This window comes from Sebastes umbrosus, chromosome 17 (genome assembly GCF_015220745.1).
Source record: "Sebastes umbrosus isolate fSebUmb1 chromosome 17, fSebUmb1.pri, whole genome shotgun sequence".
Taxonomy (NCBI): Eukaryota; Metazoa; Chordata; class Actinopteri; order Perciformes; family Sebastidae; genus Sebastes; species Sebastes umbrosus.
In genome coordinates this window covers 7,915,452-7,941,137 of record NC_051285.1, presented here as the reverse complement: position 1 = coordinate 7,941,137, position 25,686 = coordinate 7,915,452, and the positions used below count along the sequence as shown (strand labels likewise).

The 25,686-nt window shown below is 39.2% G+C and overlaps 1 protein-coding gene across 18 annotated transcripts in view; it reads right to left on the bottom strand.

The window, feature by feature from the left end:
* The window catches only part of tcf7 (transcription factor 7), an 83,585-nt gene extending 60,571 nt beyond the window's left edge, over positions 1 to 23,014 (bottom strand). For 4 of the 18 annotated variants that reach the window (XM_037748644.1, XM_037748646.1, XM_037748642.1 and 1 more), the window contains exons 1-3: positions 22,444 to 23,011; positions 22,057 to 22,126; positions 19,243 to 19,349 (exon numbers count right to left, since the gene is read on the bottom strand). In XM_037748644.1, coding sequence (XP_037604572.1) covers positions 19,243 to 19,349; positions 22,057 to 22,126; positions 22,444 to 22,626 — 360 coding nt within the window. In that variant the 5' untranslated portion in view covers positions 22,627 to 23,011. Of the gene's footprint in view, positions 1 to 19,242; positions 19,350 to 22,056; positions 22,127 to 22,443 lie in introns of all 18 variants that reach the window. The other 14 variants (XM_037748643.1, XM_037748651.1, XM_037748652.1 and 11 more) reach the window with 8 other exon arrangements.
* Positions 23,015 to 25,686: the final 2,672 nt, after the last annotated feature.

Sequence of the window (25,686 nt, the reverse complement as noted above, 5' to 3'; positions counted from 1 at the left end):
ACCTCGTGTTTTTACAGGAGTGCCCTGAACGCCTTGGGTTGGAAAAAAATTCAACTCAGCGGAAAAGTGCCCGATGTCATTAGCATTTTTTCTCACTGTGGTGACTTTTGCTGGATACTTGGAGCTATAAGATTTTACCAACCGTAGTTACCGGCGATCCGAACAGAAAACAGCAGGAGGCAAATTAGTGCGGTACTTGAGCTTTCGGGTAAATTGTTTTCATGAATTTGTACTGTACTATTAACTATTTGGGTAGCGTACAGTTCATGGTTTGCATTAAGGTAACATTAGTTCTTATTTGGTGGTTGCCTATTTTAAAAAAGTCTGATCGGGCAACAAAAAGGCAGTGTGGTGCGCCTCTGTCTGATCAGGGCCTAATTCAGCTGTTAAATTCCCCGACAAGCTGTTTTTCATACTGTACTTTCCCCAGATAGTAACCCTCAGGGACATCATAGAAACTATGTAAAAGATAAGTCTTCTATATAGAAACCAGAAAAACTGGAATTTGATCAATAAGACTATTCATTCACACGTTGGTTTACTATTATTACAAATTACATCTTTCTGTGATTGTGATTTCTGCCCCACAAGGACTCCCCTGCAATACTATTAAACGCTCTTCTTAAGAGTTCTCTTCACATTAGGAAAAGTAAAAAATTTTAAAGCCAAATCGACCCCCCTAATAATATGGGCTGGAAGCGTTGTACTTTTTAATATATAAGGGGAAGGTTCAACAGAGTTGCGAGTCCTTAGGAGGCCAATCTGACAATTTTAGTATCCGTACCAAAACTCAGATATTTCATCCTTTAAGTCCTTTAAAGGCGGGAAGATCCAATACTACGTGTGTAAATACTATCTGCATGTGAAGAATGAATTCACAGGAAATATGGCTGAAAAACTACTAATTAAAATGTGGCAAGAAGATGAAATGTCGTTGCTGATCCATGTGCAGCAGTGTTGAGGGGAACATCCTCCTCATCAGTGGTGGTTGACGCTGTTTGCTATCTGATGTTTCATAAAAGCCTAATATTTGTGTAATAAATAACGGAAGCTACAAAAAAAAAAGAGGCGTCGCTGTCACTCAGTACAGGACGGGGAAAAACATCTATCAGACAAAAAAAAAGAGTCAGCCTCGATTATTTTGGCTGTGGCAACTCTGCTGCCCACTTTGGTTTCTTCTAACAAATCCACTTCCTACTGTTGAAAGTAAAAAGTAACTTTCGAGATATGAATTAACCCTGGATTTGTGTTTTTCTTTTCCTTGAGTGCGGAGTTGAAACGGTTAAAGGTGTTCTTAAGGTGTCAGAGTCTGCTTCAACTGGGGCTGTGGTTGAGTTTTACCAGGTGCACAACGCGGTTACCGCTTCTCATTGTTTACTGCTACCTCCCTTCCGCTACTGCAGCTATTGTCTCTTCCTTTATTGTTCTCTCTATAAATCTCTCTACCTCTTTCAATTTCTCTCAGACTTGTTTGCAACCACTTTCTCCTTTTTTTAGATCCTCTTTTTCCTCCATCTGATCAGTCCAATCTGATAAATCAGATGATGTGTTTCGTTTGTTCTTCACTTCCTGCCCACCCACCTCTTCCCTTTCATCTGTCCTTGGTGTGCATACAGTGTTTCCCACATACATGTCCTGTACTATGTGCAACACCTACGCCATCACGCACGCCTACACACCGTCACACGCACACATGCTCATACACACACCGACCACAGTGCAGTGCACATTGCAGTTGCTCTAGTTTTTTGTTTGGCCCTGAAAAATTACCGCAATACCATCTCATACACACCCACACACACACTCAAAACACTGATTAACAATGCTTTATGAGCTCCATTACTTCCTGAAACTAAACATATTAACGTCTGTCTGTCAGCGACAACAACTCTGTGTCTGAATGTGTCGTTAAAGCACCTTGTTTATATTGTTTCTGTCTTCCTTTTAGCCTCCTTCTGCTTCCCTTTCTTCTCCTCCCTGAACCCCTCCCTTCCTCTTTCGATACAACATCAACCCTCCTTGTTTCCTCAAGGCCACCTCTTCTTCCTCGCTTCCATTAACGCTGAAATCCTGACGCAATTACTGGACGCGTGATCAACATGTTCCGTCTTTGTCTTCTCTCTCCATCGTAGAATGAAGGCTCATGGGAAAGATACGCTCTCGTTGCGTGTCCGCCTGTGTTTGTGTGTGAGTGTTGCATCTCTCTCTGTAGACCAATAGAAAAGGTTCCCATGGCCACAAAATGTGGGCACGGGTGTCTTTCCCTACTCCACAGAACTGGGCAAAACAAAGGTAGGAAATCAATTTGACGCATGGCCGAGCTCCTTTTGAGGAAACCTGTTGAAGAGGGAATTCCTCCCTCTCCCTTTTCTGGCTAAAAACAGACATTAACACATGGACACAGTGCCAAAACATCTGAGTTTACACACACTGAAGAAATCACAGCAGACACACCTCTGGCAGTAAGCTGCCACACGTTCACCTGGGACGCATTTTCCGCCACCTGCGCTGTCCTTTGACGGCAAAACATGGTCATTTTAACATCACTAATGTATCCACCTTAAAACTAATGACACAGTCACTGATACGATTGGCATCGACAAGCCTTGTGGGGAATCGGTTTTACAGCATGAAGCAGGAAGAGGGCGTTGGCTAAAACTTTCAGAGAAGCCAAAGAATAAAAAAATATATTTATTATGTCACGATGTAGGGGGTAATGGGAAATTGCGTGTTATTTTTAGGTAACAAGACCTAACATATGATATATATAATGAGATGACACCATTTTGCAAACCGGCAATCTGCACTCTGAATATCCAAATATTGGTCAAACTTGTTACAGTTCTTTAAACGAAGCATCAGAAGAAATTTTATGGCTAATTTGTACAAGTAGTGTAAAAGAACGGATCAAGAATATCATTGACAAGAAGCAATTTGCAAGTTAAAGTTAAATGAATCAATTAACTACAGCAGGGAGACAAGAAAGAAAGAATAAAACATGGTGTATTGTCCCTGCCTGGTAGGATATTGTTATTGAACAATGCACACTGTGTGTTAAACTGCTGCTGTGTTGTGTGTGTGTGTGTGTGTGTGTGCATGATGTATGTTAGTGTGTCAGTGTGCATGAAGAGGAAGAAGGAAGTGAAGAAAGCTTACACTACTATGAGTGTATGTGGGGATGAGGATATGTACTGTACATTTCCCTTTATAGTTAAGGTTTTTGTGATTTCAGTGTGTGTAAGCAGTATTAGTGATCTGTAGGACTATTGTATATATGTGTCATGTATATATGTGGATACATATATATATGTGTATATATATATGTATATATATATGAATAGTGTATGAAGGCGGAGGCTGCTTCCTTCCCTCAGCAGATGAGTATCATATGAGGGAGGATTATACTTCTGCTCCTGTGTGTGTATGTGTGTGTGTGTGTGTGTGTGTGTGATCACAGCCATGTGTGCCGAGCTGCTTCATGCGGCTGTGGAGGCTCCAGCTGGTCTGGGCAGAGCCACGGGCACGGGGTGGAGAGGGGCGGAGGAGGAGGACGGGGGTTTGAGTTTCATTTAGTCGGCTCTATTTTTATGAACACTATTTTAATAAAGTGCATATTAAATGATGCTAAAGGTCGGCGGCAGATGCTGAGGTTTGGAGGGTGAGGTGAGTCGGTGGAGAAGGGAAAAGTCATCGCAGGTCAATTACTAACATCAACACGACAAATGTGTATTCACACTGAAAAAACACATGATAATGGACATTAAGGTTTCAAATGAATCTGTATATGAGTCAACCACTCAGTTTGTTACTGTGCCACTCAGATCACCAACTAACAAGCCTGTCAGATGAGACAGGTAAAGGGTCAATCAATAAGACCCATAAGCACACCCTGCTTCACAGTAGGGCTGGATGATATGACCCAAAATCTGCAACACATTAAAGTAAAACATTTATCTCAGAAATGATTCCTGTAATGAAGTAATTAGGTATTCTCTCTGGTGCTGGCTTAGCTTTGAATTGAAGCAATAGTTTGACATTCTGGGAAATATGTTCACAGTCTGGTGATGAGTTAGATGAGAACGTTGACGCAGGTTAGAAAGTCACAGTGCCCTTTCAACCCTCCTACAGAGGAGACATTGGGAAATAAATCAATTAAGAGTGAAGTCAGTAGGTGAGTAAAAACCATAGACTATAAGAAGTGGACGTAGTCACCATGACATCACCCACTGGTTTATGGACTGCTGTTTTGAACCATCGAGTTTGGCATTTTGGCTGTCGCCATCTTCGTATTTTTGCAACCAGATGTGACACGAGAGGGTGGAGATAAGTACAAGTGTACACTGCATAAGACATTTTTAGGCGACCAAAAAGGTTACAATTAACTTTCATGATCTGAAATCACACTGTGAAAGTTAAAGTGGAAAACACGGACAACTCCCAGACCCGACAACGCCGTGGTAGCGACCTGTCAATCACAAGGTAGCCACGCCCTAAAGTATCCCCTGCTTTATGGTCTATCTGACTCTAAATGGGACCATAATTTACTAAATGAACATCATGCTGTATTGAAGAAGACTTGAAACTAGCGATTGAGACCATAAACTCATGTTTACAATGTTTACTGAGGTAATAAATCAAGTGAGAAGTAGACTCATTTTCTCATAGACTTCTATACAATCTGACTTCTTTTTGCAACCAGAGGAGTCGCCCATTGCTGGCTGTTAGAAAGAATGGACACTTCCGCATTGGCTTCACTTTTCAGACGCGGAGGTAGCCCATTGGTAGAAACCAAGCACCCAAAAACAGCACCGGACTTTGAAACCAATTTTTATAGTTGCAAAATGTGATGCCATTGGGCCCCAAGAGACTTTTTCCCATTGACTCACATTTGGAAAAAGATGTATGCAAATCGGCGTTTCATTTTTTTTAGGTAAATCATCTTCCCAATAAGAACACTTGAACAGCCCTTATTAAAATCATTAGGTCCTAAAAGTTGTAAAATTCACTGATAGCCTAATCCAGAGTTATTTTCGTGCTGTCGTTCATGTGAACGAGCCCCAGACCGAGTGGTTGAGAGGCGGGGTTAAAGGAAACGCTAGTGCGCTTGCTCTCTGGGCCCATGGATTGCGGAAGATCCCGGTTATTTTACGCCCAGGAAGTTGAACGTTTTTGGCTCCATACGCCACTGAGCAACTCTCCTAGGAATGAACGGGGCCCCGCCTCCAACGCTCTATCTAGTTCTCTTTAAACATCCATGATGGAAAAACATCATTATGGCTAACCTTGAAGTTACTGTTGGTACAAGAAGTACCCACCAACTGAACAACACATGCAGACAAGCACATACAAGAATCAAAGTACCATCCTGTACCGGATCCCTCACTAAAATAACACACACAACAAGATGTGAAGTTAGTTACACTCCCTTTAGGAGCACACACACACACACACACACACACACACACACACACACTCATCTCTCAGTAGGAGAGTGTAAACAGGTTGTAAATTTCCTTACAGGGACAGATGAAAGAGGCCGAGCACATGGCAAATTGTCATGTAGGATCACATATGGTCGTCACACTGACTGTGTTTGCAAACAGTAGAAGCGCCAGCACGTTATGTGTGGGTGAGACTGCAGTCTTATAAAATGTTAAAGTCAACATGAGAGGAGGGGAACTGACTAATACCTACATGTCACATGTGCTGGGAGATGAATACAGTCCAGTGTGTAGTTGAAAGTGTAAAGTGAAAGAAATGCATGTTTGGTAATCCGAAATATTTTTAGCTTCTCTGCTGTGTCATAGTTTTAACCTTTTTTTAACTTCCTCCTGTACAGCTTTGCATAATGCAAGTCATACTTGTTTGCTGGGTGTACACGCACAGATGTGGCCCCATGACCAAAGTTACACACTGGGCTTTTCCCCCCACATGAAGCTAAATCTGACCTTTGTCTCCGTGCTGATCTTGACCAGGTCATTTCATAGAGTTGACTTGTCACAGTGCAGAGTTTGGCAAGGATTGTTAATCTTGGATATCTATTATATTATCACGAGAGCTGCCCCCTCTTAGTCGAGTAGTCGAATTATCGGTCGTTTGGGTCTTAGTCGACTAAGATTTCTTTAGTAGATTAGTCTTTTTTCATGCTGAATGACTTATTTCTAAGAGATTTATGAGCACATCTCTGGTAAACAAAAGATTTAAAGTGGTGCTTTTGTGTGATTATTTGTGGAGAAACTCAGTTTCACAGATCTGTTGATTAAATCAACTAATCGAATAGTCAACAAAATCGTATGTATGAGTGTTAGTCAACGAAGAATTTCTTTGGTCGAGGATAGCCCTAATTCTCATAAATTATCTAATGTCAATTTCATACAGTGCATTTTCAATTTCATGTCAAATTAGTTTAATGATGTAACATACAGCTCACCAAAGAAAATTCCTGGTTATGTAAATGTACCTGAGATTTATTCTTGTAACTCTCTTTGGTTTCACATGATTTGGTTTCCTTTTTTGGAAAGTACATGGGGATTATGTGTGTGTGCGTGTGAGTGTGTGTGTGTGCTGCTATATGAGGAGTGTAAACCTCTACTAATCTAGAGAGGTAGTGACTGCTTTATGAAACTGTTCAACAGTCTGATTATTGACAGTAATGAAGAGGAAATGAAACAAGACTTTAATTCCCATAGGTCACATGATTTCTCTCTCACTCTTAGCAGAAACCAAGAGTATAGAGAGTAGAATCGCTTCAATATCACTCGATTTCCCACGGAAACAAAAGCGAATCTGTCAAGAATTGGATTTCCCATTGCCGTCAATGTTTCAAAGAAGACAAAACCGGATGCGGCAGCTTTCTAATGACCGGAGTACAGCTTCAGACCTGGACTAAACGGAAATAAACTTTGTATTTTTACTTGTGCAAAATGGATGTGCTGTGTGTAATAAAGGACAAGCAGAGAAACAAGCGCTGCAATGATTTAGACAAAGTGTATGCAGACAGGTGCTCACTGCATCAGGGTGTGGGATGACAACTGTCTGAATATTTTCTTTCTTCTAAATCCTGATGTTCCTTATTATTAATAACAGTCAATATATCTGCAGGCACACAAATGAAATGGATTTGAGTTATCAAAACTACATGCATCAAAAAGAAATGACCGATGCATGACAATATGATACTGGAACATCATTGTTTACTATAGTAAATGATTCTTAATTTTAGATTTCCAAAGGCTATTTGAATAAATGAACACACCTTTGAAGATCAAAACCAAATACTTCCATCTTAAATACCATTTAACCTGCTCTATATATCGATACAGGCGGATAGTTGCAGCGGTTAATTCGACAGTGTACTTAGTTTGAAACTCCTCACTGACCAGGGTCACGAGAGGGAGGAGGGATTCAACATGTTTACAGGTTGTGGCCCACTGACCTACAAACTTTGTGATGTGGGTCTGTGTGTGTGCACGAGTCATTTTTAAACGCCCAGCTACATGCAACATGAAAACAATGACAGATTAGGCTGGACACCGGTTGCTATTATTATTAACTTACTACTGCTGATCAGATATTATCAATTTTGATTCAGATTTTTATCATATTGAATGTGTCGAAAGCAAAGACTTCCTTTTTAAGCAGATTTAGGCATTCATAATGTTGTTCATTATGAATTATTAGGTATCTTTTTTAACACTTTATAGTTTAAAGTTAAAGGAATACTTCATCCACAAAATGACCATTTGTATATACTGTATCATGCAGGCCCACTGCTCGTCCGGACTCACAGCGCTGTGGAGGAAGTGTTTTAAATGGTACGATTTTGGTGAAAACGCATGCGTTTGGGAAGTAGTGAGCATCCGACGGGATAAATGAGACTTGGATTATACTGCACGAGTTGTGTGAGAGTCTGTAAACAGATTTTTGAAATAGTTTTGCTGTTGTTTAACCTCGACCCCATTTACTTCAATTCCTCAAGGATTTACTCCATTTGTGGATTCTCCGTTCACCGTGGAGGCATGCAAGAAAAACAAAGCTGTCTTGAAGAATTGAAGGGAACACGCGGTGAGTGATAGATATACAAAAGGTCATTTTGTGGGTGAAGTATTCCTTTAAGAGAAATATTCTCTGTATTGAAGACAGACACAGTTCTGATAGCCCTCAATAAATCGAATTACATTTGAAAATACCCGGCCAAGATCTCTGTTAGATCAAAAAGTTGCTCTGTTGATGTAAATTTAATGGGATCTGCTATCAGCTTGTTTTTGGAAATGCATGCTCTACACTCTGTATATTCTTTATACTGCCCTGACCAAGTTAAATGTTCACTGTTTTGCACTTGTTTTAACTTCAAGACGGACACGTAGCTGTGACTGAAGACATCAAAAATGTTCGGTTTCAATATCGTGCTGTGGGAAATGCTCTGTCATGTTTGACAAACTTACATTTTGCTGTCCATTGTGAAGCTTAACCACACTTTAAAAGCTAGTTCCTATTCTGTAAACACAACATTGCAGACAGAGACATGTTATGAGTCCAAACTTTGACATCAGGAGTCGAGAAGCGGCTTTGAAAAGTTCTTATTAATTGGTGAACAGTTCCAATCCAGAACCTAAAAGGTCTCGGAGTGATGACTTTGCCATTGCTTTCATGTTTTTAAATGGTCGACAGACCATGTGTGCCGTATGAATGAGTAGATATCTGTGGGTATTTTGATATCCCGCTGGTGTGTGAGAGAGACAATGCTGTCATTGATTAACTACAAGCTGAGAACACACATCTGGGAGTCCCGGACAGCTCGCTCTGTAAACAACGACACAGGAGAAACTCTGTATGGTTTCGTTCCACAGGCCAATGACTCACCTGGGTGCAACATCCCACAACTCACTCACACACACGCTCTTTATGAAGACCTCGCAGACAAACACTTGAGCCTAAACAAAGAGTCGAAACTTGCTCTCTGTCTTCCTCCGTCTCTGTCTATCCCTTCTTCTCTTATGAAAGTTCAATAAAAAAATCCCTGTGATCCGCTGCCTCTCTATTCAAATGAGAGACAGTGGAGGATGTTTCGCTTCCAGTTCGCTCCCGTTGTGCTGTAAAGCAGCAAATCCTCACATTTGAGAACCAGAAAATGTGGCAATTTTACTTGATTAATGACTTAAATGATTATCCAAAATCACTATCTGATTTTTGCCTGACCTGCAATCACCATAACACCAGGTTCCCCATGTTGCTTTACGGCACAACTGGACATTACTTTACAGTATGAAAATGGAATATGGCCACTAAAATGGAGCTCGAGCTCTCTGAGTTAATTTCGATGGTTGATGGCGGCAAAAGTGAGACGAAGATGGAAAAAAAAAAAGTGTGCCAACATGTTTGACCTCTGGCATCTTCTTGGTGAATCTGGTTAATGTTCTACTGGTTTGTGTTAACAAAAAAAGGGCCAACACATTAGATTTTGTCTGAATTAACGTGTCTGAATGTATAAAAAGACAGAAACAGACTTAATAATATCAATCAAAGAAAACCCACACTTCCTTCGCAGACACCTGTCTTTTATTGCTTTAGAGTTTTTCCCCGTCGCCACCTTCCCCCTGCGCCGGAAAAGAAATAAGTGGATGAATAATTACAGGTATAAACACCTCGGGGCCATCTGAAGGGGTTTTTCCTCTTCTTCTGATATTCTTTTAAACATTTCCGCCTCTTGAAATAGTCCTCTGAACAGTTTCTCTTCAGGTGCCTTCACAGTCGCTACTTCAAAGCCGACAGGGCGATGAGGACGCTCTTATGGTCATTTGTATTTTAATCTTCCCCCCTCCCTTCCCCCTCCCTCTATAATGCTCTCTTTACCTCTCTAGCCACCCCCTTCTTTACAGTCTATTTATCTGTCTTCATCCGCATCTATTTTGATCTCTTGCGCATATTTCCTGTCCTTCTTCGAAGCAGCAAGGGGGCCTCGATCTACCTGAGACTGACTGAACATGACAATCTGTGACCACACACACACACACCCACACACACACACACACACAGAGATATTCACTTGTTTAGTAATTTAATGTAAATCTGTTATGTTATATCTTTGGGTTTTGGACTGCTCGTCAGACAAAACAAGACATTTGAAGACGTCACCTTGCGTCTGGGTAATTGTAAATGGCATGCAACCCTTATTTTATGATATTTAATAGACCAAACAAACCATCAATTAATCAAGAAAATAATTGAATCGATAACGGAAATTATCCTCCGTTGCAGCCCTGCACCTGATCTCATCAGGTCAGGAAACTACTGAATATTGCTCCTTCAAAAGATAGATAAATTATATTTATTTCAAATTAACTGGCACTGTCAAGGATAATGGGAACCCTGCATAATGTGACACCATCGACCTTGTACAGTAAGTGTTTTTTCTTACTTCTACAGGACAGTTTTCAAGGTTTAAAAGCCTGCTGGGATCTAATTAGGGCTGTCAATAGATTAAAATATTGAATCGCAATTAATCGCACAGATTTTTTATTTGTTCAAAATGCACCTTAAAGGAAGATTTGTCAAGTATTTAATACTCTTATCAACATGGGAGTGGGCAAATATGCTTGCTTTATACAAATGTGTGTATATATTTATTATTGGAAATCAATTAACAACCCAAAACAATGACAAATAATGTCCAGAAACCCTCACAGTTACTGCATTTAGCATAAAAAAATATGCTCAAATCATAACATGTCCAACTGCAGCCCAACAGGCAACAACAGCTGTCAGTGTGTCAGTGTGCTGACTTGACTATGACTTGCCCCAAACTACATGTGATTATCATAAAGTGGGCATGTCTGTAAAGGGGAGACTCGTGGGTACCCATAGAACCCATTTTCATTCACATATCTTGAGGTCAAGGGACCCCTTTGAAAATGGCCGTGCAAGTTTTTCCTCGCCAGAATGTAACGTAAGTTTGGAGCGTTATTTAACCTCCTTCACTACAAGCTAGGATGACATGGTTGGTACCGATGTATCTTCACTCTACCTTTAAAACGAAGCCCCCTACAACCTCTGAAATATCGATTGTGTTAAAGAAATTCGTGGCGTTAAAACAAATTTGCGTTAACGTGTTAGTATCGCGTTAACTTTGACAGCCCTAGTTCTAATATTTTCATTTATTAATATAATATAATATACACAAAATGTGACAATACAAAATGTTATATGTGATGTGAATGAGGAAACTTCTGCGCTCTCATAATCAAAGAAAAAGGATGTTTGTTTGAGAGACCAATCATCAACCTCATTTCACTCAATAATCTTAGACTTTATACAACCATAATCTTGCACTTACATACATCGCAACAATGGCAAGTTAAGACTCTGCCAGTTCCTCTATCCCATAGCACTCTTGCACATGGGAAACATCCAACAGTAGCCTTTTAAAGCTTTTTTTTTACTTTGACAACATGGATGGAAAGTAACATAGATGCTACTTTAAATGTCTGAAGTCTTGGCATAGTACATATACAGTAATGTGTATATACTGTATATATATATGAAAAAGCAAACAGTCCTTAAAAGAGATTCAAGATTTCCTTCCGACCCGAGCTTTTGCTGCCTTCTAGTAAAAGCTGCTTTTCTTTTAGGCCTCTTAAATGTGAGCGGCGGTGGCGGGGTCCTTATCGTCGGCAGTCAGAAGCAGGGAGGCCCCCGTGCCGCTCATCCCAGCCCCTGGGTCTGTATGAAGGGGGGATTAGGGAGGCCTCAGCCTGTGTTGCTGCCATTGTTTACCAAGAGACTAGGGGCTGGCTGAACAACCCCCCTGTCAGCACCGCAGTACAATAGGAAACAAGGAAGTGGCAAGATCCTAGAGACTCGCTCACACACATGCCATTCCCTTGATCTTGGTGGATCGACTTTGTTTTATTTGGGAGATACAAGGAGGAAAAGAGGATGGGGAGGGGAGGAGAGCTTGTTAGCAACAACAGCTGATTTCTGAATGGATACGAGGAACAGGAGGAGGCGTATGAAAAAGTTTACAAGCTTAAAGACATGAAACTTTACGTTCCCCCAAATAACAAAAATAAGCGAAAACAAACACGCTGTCACTTGAAGTGGGTAGAAATACTGTAATTAAACTATTTCCTTGCATGATTTGGAAATTCTGGTTTGGTTCAGAGAAAGCCGCGAGGGGACATTTTGAAAGCTGAGATACTTAAAAAATTCAAAAACACACTGCAGCTGAGCCCTTAGAGTCCTAGAAGTGACGACGTTTCACCCCTACCCTTCCCAAACATGTAAACTCTCTCTCAGCGGTCTTCCTGTCAATTTTCAATTTTAGTCTGTGAAAATGAAATGTCAAACGAGCAGGAAATTCCCCCAAACTAGAAAATGACACTGCACGATGTGCTGCTTGAACACCATGCTTGTACATTCCAGTGACTAAGTTTAAACACTGTCAAGCAGTATTCAAAACAAACATTATACTGTTATTATCTCAAAGTAACTGGTTAATACAGTAAGCCCTTAACAGTCAGTGTACAGGTATACAGTGAGCGGGAAAGTGTTTCGTAGCGGCGTGTTGTCTTCGGGGCTTGTTGACGTCTTTGTGTGACCACAGCTTCCACATCACAGGGAGTTTCACAGCCTCTCTGACAGCCAACAAAACTGCATACAGCCGAATATCAGACTTTTAATTGCTTCTCAATTGTCAGATAATGACCTGCAAACAGCTGACCATCACTCAGCATCTAGCATCACTCAGCAAAGTGTCCAAACAACCAACAGTTATTACTCCGCTGAGAGTTTCATCACTACTCATCATGTTAAAACATTAAATTATCTTTTTTCAGGCTTTGAGACAAATCTGTTTTCAATGAACTACGTTAAAGCTGCTCTAAATGCAAACTTTAATCCAAACAAGTTGTGCTTCTTTCAAACTAAACAGTGGAACGACACGCTAAACTCATAAACTTTGGTCTAAATACTCAAAATATAACCACTAATAACTCCTTATGAGTGAGTCATTGCCCACTTCAGAAAAAAGTACAACCCTGATTTTTAACTTTTAGTGGGCTAGCCACCCACTACTTTCGACCAAGCACCCACTAATCTCCGTCAATAATCACGCAATGGGACTTCTCCGATTTTATTTCTGCTGATCCAACACACGGGCGGCGCCTTGCTGTTTTCTGATCTGCTGTGATCGGTTGTGCTATCAGAGCCGAAGTCCACTGCAGCAAAAGGTTACATCAATGTAGTGCTTCACATTAAAAAGCCTTCCACCAGCATAACGTCGATAGGCTTTTATTGTGAAGCAGCTGCAGGAAGTGCAGCTTGAGTTATTGAAGCCAACAGCCAACTTTTAACCCATTGCTTGATCAATAGTCTATGCCAAGATATGGACATTTTTATGCACTTTTCTAAAACAAACTTGAAATACAGCAAGAGAAGAAGCTGATTAGATAAAGAAGTGCAAGAAACAGAAACCCCCAAATAAGGTACAAACATTTGTGCCCCTTCCATCTCTGTTAATAACCCAACACCACCCACTAATATCAGGCATTTTAGGGGAAACACTGCTCTTACTCATCTGTGTAAGTGCAAATATCTGTATTTACGGGCAAGGTCATAAGATTAATAGTAAGCTGATATTCATGCAAAGAGACCAGCAATAACACATGATAACTAAACTTCTGCGTGATGCTGAGCTATTAGACTCTCTTTTTTTTTCATCTCTCCTTTCCCAGCTCTTCACTGCTTTTATATTCTTCTTCTATTCAATCATTCTCTGTCCACCATCTATGAAAACTTCTTTACAACCATAATCAAGCATTGAAATATAGATTTGCTCGGCGCTCAATAAGCTGGCAGAGAGTCAGCAAGTTGTTCAAATACACTTCAGCAAAGTGGATTCTTTACAACAACCAGGTCCTTGAGTGTGATATGTTATACTTAACATGCTACTATTTATAACTCAAAATAAAATTCTCGATCTTCTATCTTTTTAAGGTTCACAACGAGCACCGTGAAGTTATCTCACGGAGTAAGAAAAATGAAGAAGTTGAATCGGAGCAAACAGATGCGTAGACTCAGCTAAGATGATGAAGGCATCGGAGGCGAGAGAAGAGATGGATAGGGGGGAAAAGCAAATAGAAAAGGGAGTTGGGAGAAAGATGGGTGGATGCTGAGGAGAGGAAAATACTCTGTTTTTATTGACAATCTCTCCTCCGCTGGGGTTTGACTACTCGAGACGACAAAAGAGTCATGATCCCCTGAAAAACAGTCTGCTAGTAATCCACAGCATTATACACACACAGCAAAGGTCTAACACACACACTGCATCCACAAACTCTCTCTACACACACACACACACACACACCATACACCAAACATTAGCACACAAAACACACCATGAACCCTGGATACAAACACAAGCCTACGGCAACAAACTTGAGGAGAAAACATGCAGATGAAGATGCAGAAAACATGCCAAAACCTCCGATACATACAAATTACTTAGTGTAATGAAGTTAAACAGCAAACACACACACACACACACACAAACACAACGTGCACTGTCTTACACCCTCCAGATAAAGCTTTATCCAAAGACAACAAGCCGGGGGAGTTTAGTCATATCTTTGAATTCCACAAATCTCCTTCTTTGGCCACTTCCTCTGAAAGGACAGCTGATATCTACATTAATGTAACAACAGTGAAATGTCCCATGAAATGCTGTAATAGGAGTATTATCGCTGAATGGGATGAGGAGGGAATACAGCAGTAGAGATTAGAAGCTTTTTTTTTACATGAGATGTTAACATTAATACCAGAATAATAAGGGGTGTGATGTATCCGTCTTTTTGTCTGTTTCAAGACAATCTGGTTCGGGTGAACATGGAAAATAATATGTTAATCTTTTCAGAACAAAACAGCCCTGGGAAATCTTTTTTAGCTCCTGTTCTGTGAGATGCAATGTGACCCCCGACGGTCGAGACAAGCGTTTGACGTCCTTGGACAAGTTCTCACTCAAATTTTCATTCTGGGATATATATATATATATATATATATATATATATATATATATATATATATATATATTCAAACGGTGTGAATACCCAAATATAAAATAATCTGAAAGGAACATGGAATTATTAGATTAGTCTTGTACGAACAGAGATAAACCCACATGGCGTAACCAGGGGAGTGGAGGGGAAGATACAGACAGTCAGATATTAATTGTGATATTTTTTCTTTCAGTCATTCAGCTGTTGCTCTCACAATGAGTTCAACAGTTTAAAGCAGTTTACAGGAACACACAGAGGCTTTTGAGAAATTGTTGTTGTTTGTTCATCTTAGCTGCTGACAACATTCAGCCTCCCACTGATTTATAGAAGATTACCGTCACTGCTACTCAACAAACCGGTTGCAAAATTAATACACAACTTTGGTCTACCAAAGAGCGATTGTCCTTGCTTCCAAATGAACTGACGGTAACAGAATTAGGGCTGCAACTGTTTTCATTATCAATTCATCTACAGATTTATTTTTCTTGAATAATAAAACTATCCTTCACAATTTCTCAGAGCCCAAGGTAACATCTTCAGATGTCTCTTTCAATTTACAAATCCTCACTTCCTTTCATTTTAATACTTAGAAGTTGGCTACTTTTATTTCTCAAGCTTGGAAAAAACATCAGAATGGTTTATTTGTTTAGTATTATTTGTATTTTATATTGCTACTCTGGTTTCTGCCTTTGTCTTTTCTTTATTTTCTAAGTAGTGGTGTCCTGTAAGGCCGTTTGGGCTGGGCATATTATTTATGCATGACACAATAATAATAAAATAATATAAAATCCTCACACTTGAGAAGCTGGAACCAACAAATGTTTGGCATGTTTTCTTAAAAAAAAATCACTTATTTAAATAATAAATTGACCGACTAATTATTTCAGCTGCAAACTGAATAAAAATCTCTCTGCAGTGCATGAATCATCTGAAATAGCTTCAAGGACAATCCAAACAAGACTGTCCACATATTTATTTTTTTCAATTTATCAACCTTCAGGACACATAATGAAATATTAGCATGACGTGTAGCAGCAGATGTTTTTATCACTGAACGGGTAAGTTGACACATAAAACAAACTAGTAGTGCTGAAACAATATGTCGACTGATGGATTGACTGAATCATCAATAATTCTGAAATATCTGCTTCTGTCTCCTTGAATTTGCTGCTTTTTACATCTTTGTTACATTGAATATCTTTGGGTTTTGTACTGCCCGTCAGATTATTATTTTTTTTTTTTTAAAAGGCGGCACCTTGGGCTCTAGGAAATCATTACTATTATCCATTTATCAAACTAAATGATGACTCAAAAAAGTAATCAACAGGCTACTTCATTTCGTGGAATTGGAAACTAGCAGCAAATAGTGAAACTCTCAATGCCAAGACAGAAAGACGTCAGTCAGACATGGACACACACAGACAGACAGAGACGTTAACATGCGTCGCCTTGTCCCACATTAACACCACAACACTAGGAAAACACCAAACAGCCCTTTTTTTCCTGCAAGTCTCCCAGACCTATAGTTTCCGATCCATCTCTTCCATCCATAATCATCCCCTCCACCCCCACCCCCCAAACCCTCTAAACCACTATGCTCAGGCCTTTCAAGTGGCAGGTAGACGGGGCCTGATACGCCGCTACCGCCTCGCAACCAGCGGGCTAATTACAAGGGGAGCAGCAACAAGTGAGCATTGTGTGGAGTCTCGAAGACACACGGGGAAAGAAAGTGCTCTTTATCTTGCCACCACCAGCCCCCCCCCCCCCCCAACCCCCTTCACCATCCCCACCCTCAACAAAAACAATCTCTGAGAGGCTCTGCGGTTGGCACTCCAGGGTTGGAGAAAGAGAAGAGAGGATGAAGGTGAAAGAAGTGGAGACACATTGATGAGCGACACATACCATCACACTTGCTCACTGTGTTTGTCTAACGCGATGCCGGATGTGCCGTGTTATGCAACGACGAGTATAAAAGACGTTTAAGGAAATACGCTCTCTTGTACTAGAGTAGTTCATTCAAATTAGATTCTCAATCACAGTGTAGTGAATAGCAGACACAGGGAGAATGTGATTTCCTGGGAGATGCTGTTGTATGTACATGTACGTCTCGCACAAACAAATGCACCTTTTTACGCGTAAAATTGAGACCAAAACAACTGGAGCTTATAATCCAAAGTTTTCTTTCCAAGAAACACCAAAAAAACACTGTAAAAACACTGTAAAAGATTGGCTAGCTAACCTGTTTTCAGTCAAAGTTCAAATCTGCCGGCTTAAAGTCAAACTAAACATACACATAATTCAAGTACAAAGGTACTTTAAAGTCAAAGAGAGGTCATAAACAGGGTCGCTTACATTTATTTTGAAACATTTTATCGCTTTATACAGCTGTGGTGAAGCAAAGAAGCAACTTTCACAGGTGCCTTGACATTGAAATGAAAGTTTATTTTCCCATAGACTACAGCTTGAAAAATTCATTTTTTTAAAATGTGGGGAGCTTGAGGTATTTTAAAGGAATATTTTTATGAGGAGATCTATTTTTTGACCCTTCAATGACCCATTTAACATCTCCCATGACCAACCACTCGGTCTCGACCCTCACGTTGAAGAAGGAAAAAACACTCCAGCAAATCACATTTTCCACCATAAAGTAGATTTTGTGATACAGCACATTCCTGATTCACTGTGCCTCATGTTAGATCAGCCAACAGTACGTGTGATCTCATAAACATGCATCTGTGCTGTTTAGCAACGTCTTGTCTGCAGGAGCAGGGGGTTAATTCAGGCAACAGGATTACACAGCACGTGAAAAATGAATTAGGCACAACCGCTCATGTTTGGTGCAATTAGTCAGCCTATCCATGGATATTGGTTCTTATGGGTGACTTGAAGGGATTTTATGATTAATTTTTTAGGGCTGTCTGGCTGGATGAGTGATACTGCATACTTGAAATCCTTCCATGAGTCTTTCTGATGTTTGTTTTAGCGGTTTAACACTCAGAGCAGCTATTAAGGCAGCAACAAACCTCTTGCACATTCACGCACAGTACAAACAGATGGGAAACGTCATGCGAAATGCTTCACGATGACGACATTCCAACTTCAGCAAAGGCGTAAACAAAAACAAGCTCTTTTTTCCGCTTTCCCTCATGAGGCTGCGGCGCCCATGAGGGAAAGCATGTTTTAAGTAGCGCCGTATTTCATAAGGCAGTTAGGCGGGAAACAGCACAGTTCAAAGCAAAATCAGAGCACATGTAAAGTTAGTGACTGGTTTGCAGCCCTGCGACTGTGATCTCACACTGACGGCGGTTCTTTTAAACCTAAATCGACCTACGCTGTATTAAACTACAGGCGCCTTCGAGGACTGAAATAAATCAACTGTTTCTGTTTTTGTGATTTGTACGTGTGAAGGAAGTGTCTCTTGGGCTTAACTGACAGAGGCGTGCGTCATGTTATCATTAAGATCTCAGTCACATATAACTATCTGCAGGCAGGTAACTGACATGAATATACTTTTAATTCAAACCCCTCAGAATATTTGATTCATCCACGAAGGAGCCATTAAAAAAAGATAAAAAAATATATTTTTGTGAGAAGTAAAATGTCTTAAATATGACATTTGAGGCCATAGTATGCCAATCTCATCTAATAGGGAAAGACGTCACTGATTTTTAGGCTGATGTAAGGGAAAGTTTACAAATTTGCAAGACCAGATGCGCAACAAATTAAATGCAAATTATGCAGCCAGACGAAATATTTATTTTAAAAAAACAGAAAAATCTCCAGTACTTTGTTGTCCATCATGTCCTCGCCATCTCTGTTTGGTACTATTGAATTCTGGTAACTGAAGATCTATTTGCTTCAGCCAAAAAAAAAATATTAGCCAGCGGCCACCAGACTTGAAACATTTCTATCCTGAGTGTATGTTTCTGTCTTTTTTGTTATTTCTTCAGCAGTGGTGAGCTACTATGGCAAGAGCATCACCACCAACATTGAATATCATTAAAAAAAATCCCCTTCTGTTCAGTGTTTGGACTTGATACTGAAAAAATACAAATAGCAGCTGAAGTGCACAAACTTGGGCTGGAGTCCAAACATGAAGGACCTCAGACTGCCCTCAGCTTTACTGACACAGGAAACCATCATGACCAGAGCAGTGTAGCCAGCAGGAGAATTACAACAGAAATGGACTTACAGATGGAGAAACCGAGCTGTTGGGGAGGTAGGGGTCAGGCAGCATCAGGAACGGATAACTCGGATACGCCTGCGTCTTGTACATGCCTCCATCTTGATGCTTCGACACTGCCAGGCCGGACATAAAAACAACAAACAAGAGTTAGAAACTTCAAGAATGCTTAAATGGAACCACTTATACTGCCAGTTTGTAGAAATTGTTTCTTTTCTGAGAAAAATCTTTTGGTTTGGTGTCTGAGAGGACGAGTATCAGCATTTTAAATTTGATTTAAATGAATATAACGGTGCTATAAAATGTGCCTCAGAACTAAAAGAAACATCCAAAATAATCGTGCATACAAAGTAGGTCAACTATTTACTAGTGTTCTAGTTACTACATGTTATATCCTTGTGTGAGCACAGACTACAACACTTGAGACAAAAGCGTTACAAGCATCACCTAGCCTGAGAGGTGTGAACTCCTGTAGCCTATGTGTTAATTTATCTATCACCACCACCACCCATATTAAGCATCAGAGGCCTCTCTGTGGGTCAGCTGTAACTAGGTTATACCTGTTCTGTATGTCACAGAGACGCACACTGAACTTTCTCACCGTTCCAGCCTAATCCCTTGTCATAGAAGGAGCCAAAACTTTTAACGTGGTCGTAACCAAGGTGACAGAAAACAAAATAATCCAAGCGCGCAATCAGAGTCATTCAAAGCTGTACTCAAAGTCTTTTCTATGGGTTTTTCCAAATACACGCAAATCCACATTTGATGGAGATTTTGCACAATGTGAGAACATTTTTCCTTTTAGAAATGACTGGAATGAGTTACACAACTTGAGTGCAACCTATAATTAAAACTGCCATGTATATATTATCTACATGTGCCTCATTATAGGGAGGGAAACGGAAATTGCTCTGTTCTTATTGGGTGGCAACCCTTTAGAATAAAAATAATACTAAAACTCTTAAGGACCCTGGTTCACCCAACTTTTGGCAAAGTCTGGCAAAAGCTACACTGCAAAAAAATGTCAAGGGTTGACTCTAAAAAGGGTGTCAAATCTAAAATGTATTTAGATACATAAGCACATCCCTTGTCATCGAAAGGAGCCAAAACTTTTAACGTCTTGGTTTAACCAAGAAGACAGAAAAATTAAATAATCCAAGCATGCAATCAGAATCATTCAGTGCTGCACAAGTCTGTGGGTTTATACAAATACATGCATTTGAAATCCATATTTGATGAAGATTTTGCACAACACAATGTGAGAACATTTATTCTTTTGGAAATGTTTGGAATGAGGGACACACCTTGAGTACAACCTATAATTAAACTGCCATGTATACATATCTACATATGCCTCATTACAGGGGTGTGGGGAAAGGAAATTACTCTGTTCTTTCTAGGTGAAAAATACTACATTTGAGATGAAAAAAATAATAAACCTCTCAAGGACCCTGGTTGACCCCACTTTTGGCAAAAGCTACACTGCAAAAAATGTCAAGGGTTGACTCTAAAAAAGGGCTGTAAATCTAAAATGTATTTAGATACAAGAGCACAGGGCAGATGATCACACTATAGTAGTATGAAGATGTTTGATACAAGTTGAGCAAAGAGTGAAATGATCTCATCCTGATGACACTAAATAACTTGATACATTTTAAAGCAGGTTATCTCGACTTGAATGTCGTCATAAAACTGTAACACAGGAAATCTCAACCCCACCCAAGTGATGGATTTGAGAGATAAAGTAGAGACATGGTGGACATCTTTTGCAGTGTACACCTGAAAACAAACTCTTTGAAGTTGGTTTTAATGCTGCAACCAACACGTGTCCTCCTGGAGTCCTCACTTTGAGGACACAGTGGGGGGGGGTTCTTTAGCTGTTTTCTCAGATAGTAAGTGGCTATACTCACTTGAGTGAGTGTGTAAATGTTTTTATTCTTTCACAACAGCTTCTTCCCAGCTACAATAAGACTGGTGGCAAAGGACATTAAAGAGGGACACAAATACCCCACACCTCACCTCCATACCATTATTGACACACAGTACACCTGAACTGAATGGACTGTAATGCTATGCAATATGCTATTAATTATTTATTTTTTGAAATATTTTTAAGAGTTACAAGTTCTTTTGACATGGTCATGGAGCATATACACTGTATACTTGTATTCTGGTGGGTATCGTTCCTATTCAGAGGGTAGTTTAGTTAGCAGTACATTGCTTTGCTCCAGTGTTGGTACTCCTGTCTGTTTCTCCAAACTCCATCTACTGTAGGTAATACAATAAGTACCTCAAAAAACCCTCACTTCAAAACAACCTGCCAACACCAAACATAACTTCATAAATAAATAAATAAATGTAGCAAAAATATTAAAAATTAATTTAGCCATTAATTAATTCATAATTTAATCCTTTATCTATTTGTGTTTCTGTTTAATTTTCCCTTTTATTTATTTGTGTATTTATTTTTATAAATATTTAAATGTACTTATTTATTTTTGCATTTATTTTGTATTCATTTTTGGAAGTATTTATTTATTTGCTGTATATGTGTATTCTGGGGGTATCGCTCCTATGCAGAGGGTAGTTTAGTTTATTGATTTACTACACTGTTATATATTGTAATAATGTATTTATTGATTGTGTTGTAGTTGAATGTGCTACTTATTTTGTACTGTAATCATCTTATGCCTTTTCTACCTTTTTTTCTTTTCTTAAAGCTGACTTAGGTGTAAACTGCTCAGAATTCCAATTCCAAATAGAATTCCAGAATCCCAATGTACTTTGTTGCAAATGGCAAATAAAACTCTAGAATCTTGTTACCTCCGTCGTGATGCTCCCGGTGTTTGTCTGGGTAGCCCCTCTGCTCTCCGTGATGTCCTCGTCTGACCGCCTGGAGAGAGACCGACAACAAACACTTTGGGGTCAGATACTCCAAGAAAAAAGTAAAGAAAAAGGCGACTACACAAGTTTTGCAGAGTGTCAAAGACTTATCATACTTTAATGTGTGTTCATTATCCTACTATTATACCCCTTGTCACTGTGTTAAAGCATGAGAATGTCCTGTAACCCTGAAGGCAACTCTGTGCGCATTATGTTGGGTTATTCATCCAACAGTGCGTGTAATAAAACAAGCTTTCCCTTCACAGACACTCTTTTTCCCTGTGAAATATCCACTCCACACACACACACTCTCCGTTTCCACCTTACCGCTGCGTTCGGACTTTGATTTATTTCCGACTCGTTCACCAGAGAGGACTTGAGGTCGGCCAGGTCTCTCTCCGTGAACGCGTTTTCTTGGATTTTCTCCTCCTGCTCTCCTTCGTCTTTGAACGCAATCATCTCATCATTGGCTCCCAGGTCGTCCCCACCGCCGCTGCTCAGCTGAGGCATGTCTCTACTACTACTTCTCCAAAGACTCTCCTCTAGACTCTTAATGATAACAACAACCAAAAAAAAAAGTATAAATTAAGGGACTTTTTCTTTCTGTTAAATCTCCTCAGTCTGCCCTCCAAAGTGTAGAAACCTCCAGCACACAGAGAGGGAAAAAGTTGCTCTGTGTCGTCCCCCGGCTGGCTGTCTGCTGCTGCTTGGTATATAGAGGACTAATGTTTCCTACTACAGCTAACAGCTCAACACAAGGCAACGAGTCCCGACATCAAAGGGCGCCGACCGGATGATTGACAGGTCCGATGACTTGTTGGGGGGGTTGTTCATGATTGTTTCTGCACTGAGAGGGCTGAGCCTCTTAAAGAGACATCCTCCTCTCCCTGAGCTCAGCTCAGCTCTACACGCATTATTCATGACTTCCAGGGGCGTGTTCACGGTCCCCTGGCTGCAGACCAAAACTTCACTATAAAGTCAAACAAATGCAGAGATGTGTAGATAGAATGGCTGCAGGTAAATGTTGATGGTTTGTTCAATATTGTGTTCTGGACTGCTGATTTTTTTTTTCTGGTTTCAGGAAACAGATTTTTTTTTTCTTCCTTATTTCCAGTGGTGAAAAAAAAAATCAGAGATTTTATTACGAGAATAAAGTCATAACTTTACGAGAAAAAAAGTCGTAATGTTACGAGATAAAGTCGTAATTTTACGAGAAAAAAAAGTCGGAATATTACAAGAACAAAGTCGTAATTTTACGGGAAAGAAAGTTTTAAAATTACGAGAATAAAGTCGTAATTTTACGAGAATAAAGTCGTAATTTTACGAGAAGAAAAGTCGTAATATTACGAGAATAGAGTCATAAATTTAGGAGAAAAAAAGTCATGTTCACGCCGTCCACGGTCCCCTGGCTGCGGACCAAAACTTCACTATAAAGTCAAACAAATGCAGAGATATGTAGATAGAATGGCTTCAGGTGAATGTTAAAGGTCCCATATCGTGCTCATTTTCAGGTTCATACTTTTATTTTGTGTTTCTAATAGAACATGTTTACATGCTGTAATGTTCAAAAAACACATTATTTCCTTTGTACTGTCTGCCTGAATATATACCTGTATTTACTCTCTGTCCGAAACGCTCCGTTTTTAGTGCATTTCAATGGAATTACAACAGAATTGCATTGCTACGCAACAGTTTGGGTCCATGTTTACTTCCTGTCAGTTGATGTTATGCACATACACTGCAACCAGGAAATTAACTGGGACACATTTAGAATGTTTAAAACCGTATAATGGTCTGTATATATTGTATATTTGTGACATCCTAAATGGACAGAAATCCTAACGGCTAGTTTTAGACGCGCAATTTCTGAATATGGGCTGTGTGTATTTCTCCGTATATTGAGCGTTTTGATATTTTCACCATATGTACATAGCACTTAAACCTGCTTTATAATGTAAAAGATATGAAAAATCTAACTTTTTACAATATGGGACCTTTAATACTGGTAGTTTGTTCAATATTGTGGTCTGGACTGCTGATTAGTTTTCTGGTTTCAGGAAACAGATTTTTTTTTTCTTCCTTATTTCCAGTGGTGGACACTAGACAGTAACTAATTACCTTTACTCAAGTACACATTTGAGGTACTTCCATGAGTATTTGCATGTCATGCCATTTTAAACCACTTCTACATTTATCTAACAGATATAGCTACTTTACAAATTAAGTTTGTAACTGTACGCAAAATTTCAAATTCATAAATACAAATTTAGCCAATCTAAACCCTTATTTATAAGATTTAAAAATGAAACCAAACATTACATTAAAACTATTTTAACCTCAAAAAATAAAAATGTATTAATTAATTATTAATTTGTGGTCTTTGTTAAATGTTTTCATTTAAAAGAGTCTCCTTGGCTCTAACATTACTTGTCTGTATTGATAACTCCTTTGTATGTGTTTTGTTTGTATGTGCACTGTATATGCAATAAAGAATTGATTACATTTTGCATAAAAAAATATGATGAGCTCAAATAAATTTGTAACAGTATATACTGTAAATAAGTTAACATTAGCCCAACCTCGCATATGTACTTTTACTTAAGTAACATTTCACTTTAAGAACTTTTAAATAAAGTATTTTTGCAGAGAGATATTTCTACTTTACTTAGGAAGCTAGCTGCAGCTAGATTTATGTTTTAATTTTGTTTAACTTATATTTCTTATTTACAATATTGAAAGGATCTCTACCTCATTACTTTGGAGATCAGCCCTAATCCTAAAGCAAAGTTTGCACAGAATCTGCACTTTTTTTTGTCACCAACTGATTTAAAATCAAATTATCTCCAAATGACAATGATCCACTTTGAGGAGCTAAAACTCATTTTTTACATTCAAATGTGGAGAAGAGGATTTTCTCCTCCAATGTGGAGCCGGTTCATTATTGTCTATGCTTCATCTGAACTTTAGTTCTGGTCACATGAATGCACATTCTCCAGGATTTTAATGAAGATAATAACAAACCTATATTATTATTTAAAGATGCACAAATATTGATTTTGTTTAATCATGAAATTTACATATTTTAGATTCCTTTTCTTATCAGCTACACTCCATCATCAAATGCATCCTCAGTTATCTATACAAATAAACATTAAATACATTTAAAAACTCTGAACTCTTGAGCTCCTGAGCTCATCATTTGTCACTTTACTTTACTGTTTTACAATCTGTTACACCTCTGTGTATAGCACATACATATTTATTACTTCTCTATACATACTACATTCTGTTTACATTCAGTGTTCCCATCTGAAATACTGTCGTCAAAAAAATTATAAATTTACATTAACATTACTACTTTATACCTACTTATGTTTATATTTATTTCAACTGCACTATTTTATGCCTTAGATTATCATTTTACTTTCACATTTACTTGTGTGATTCCCCCTTTTATAAATACATATTTTATGAGCATTGTTGAAGGAGCCTGAGACCAAAGATTTTCATTGCCAATGGCTGCTTTGCTGGAATTGACACATGACAAATAAAGAACCTTGAACCTTTGAA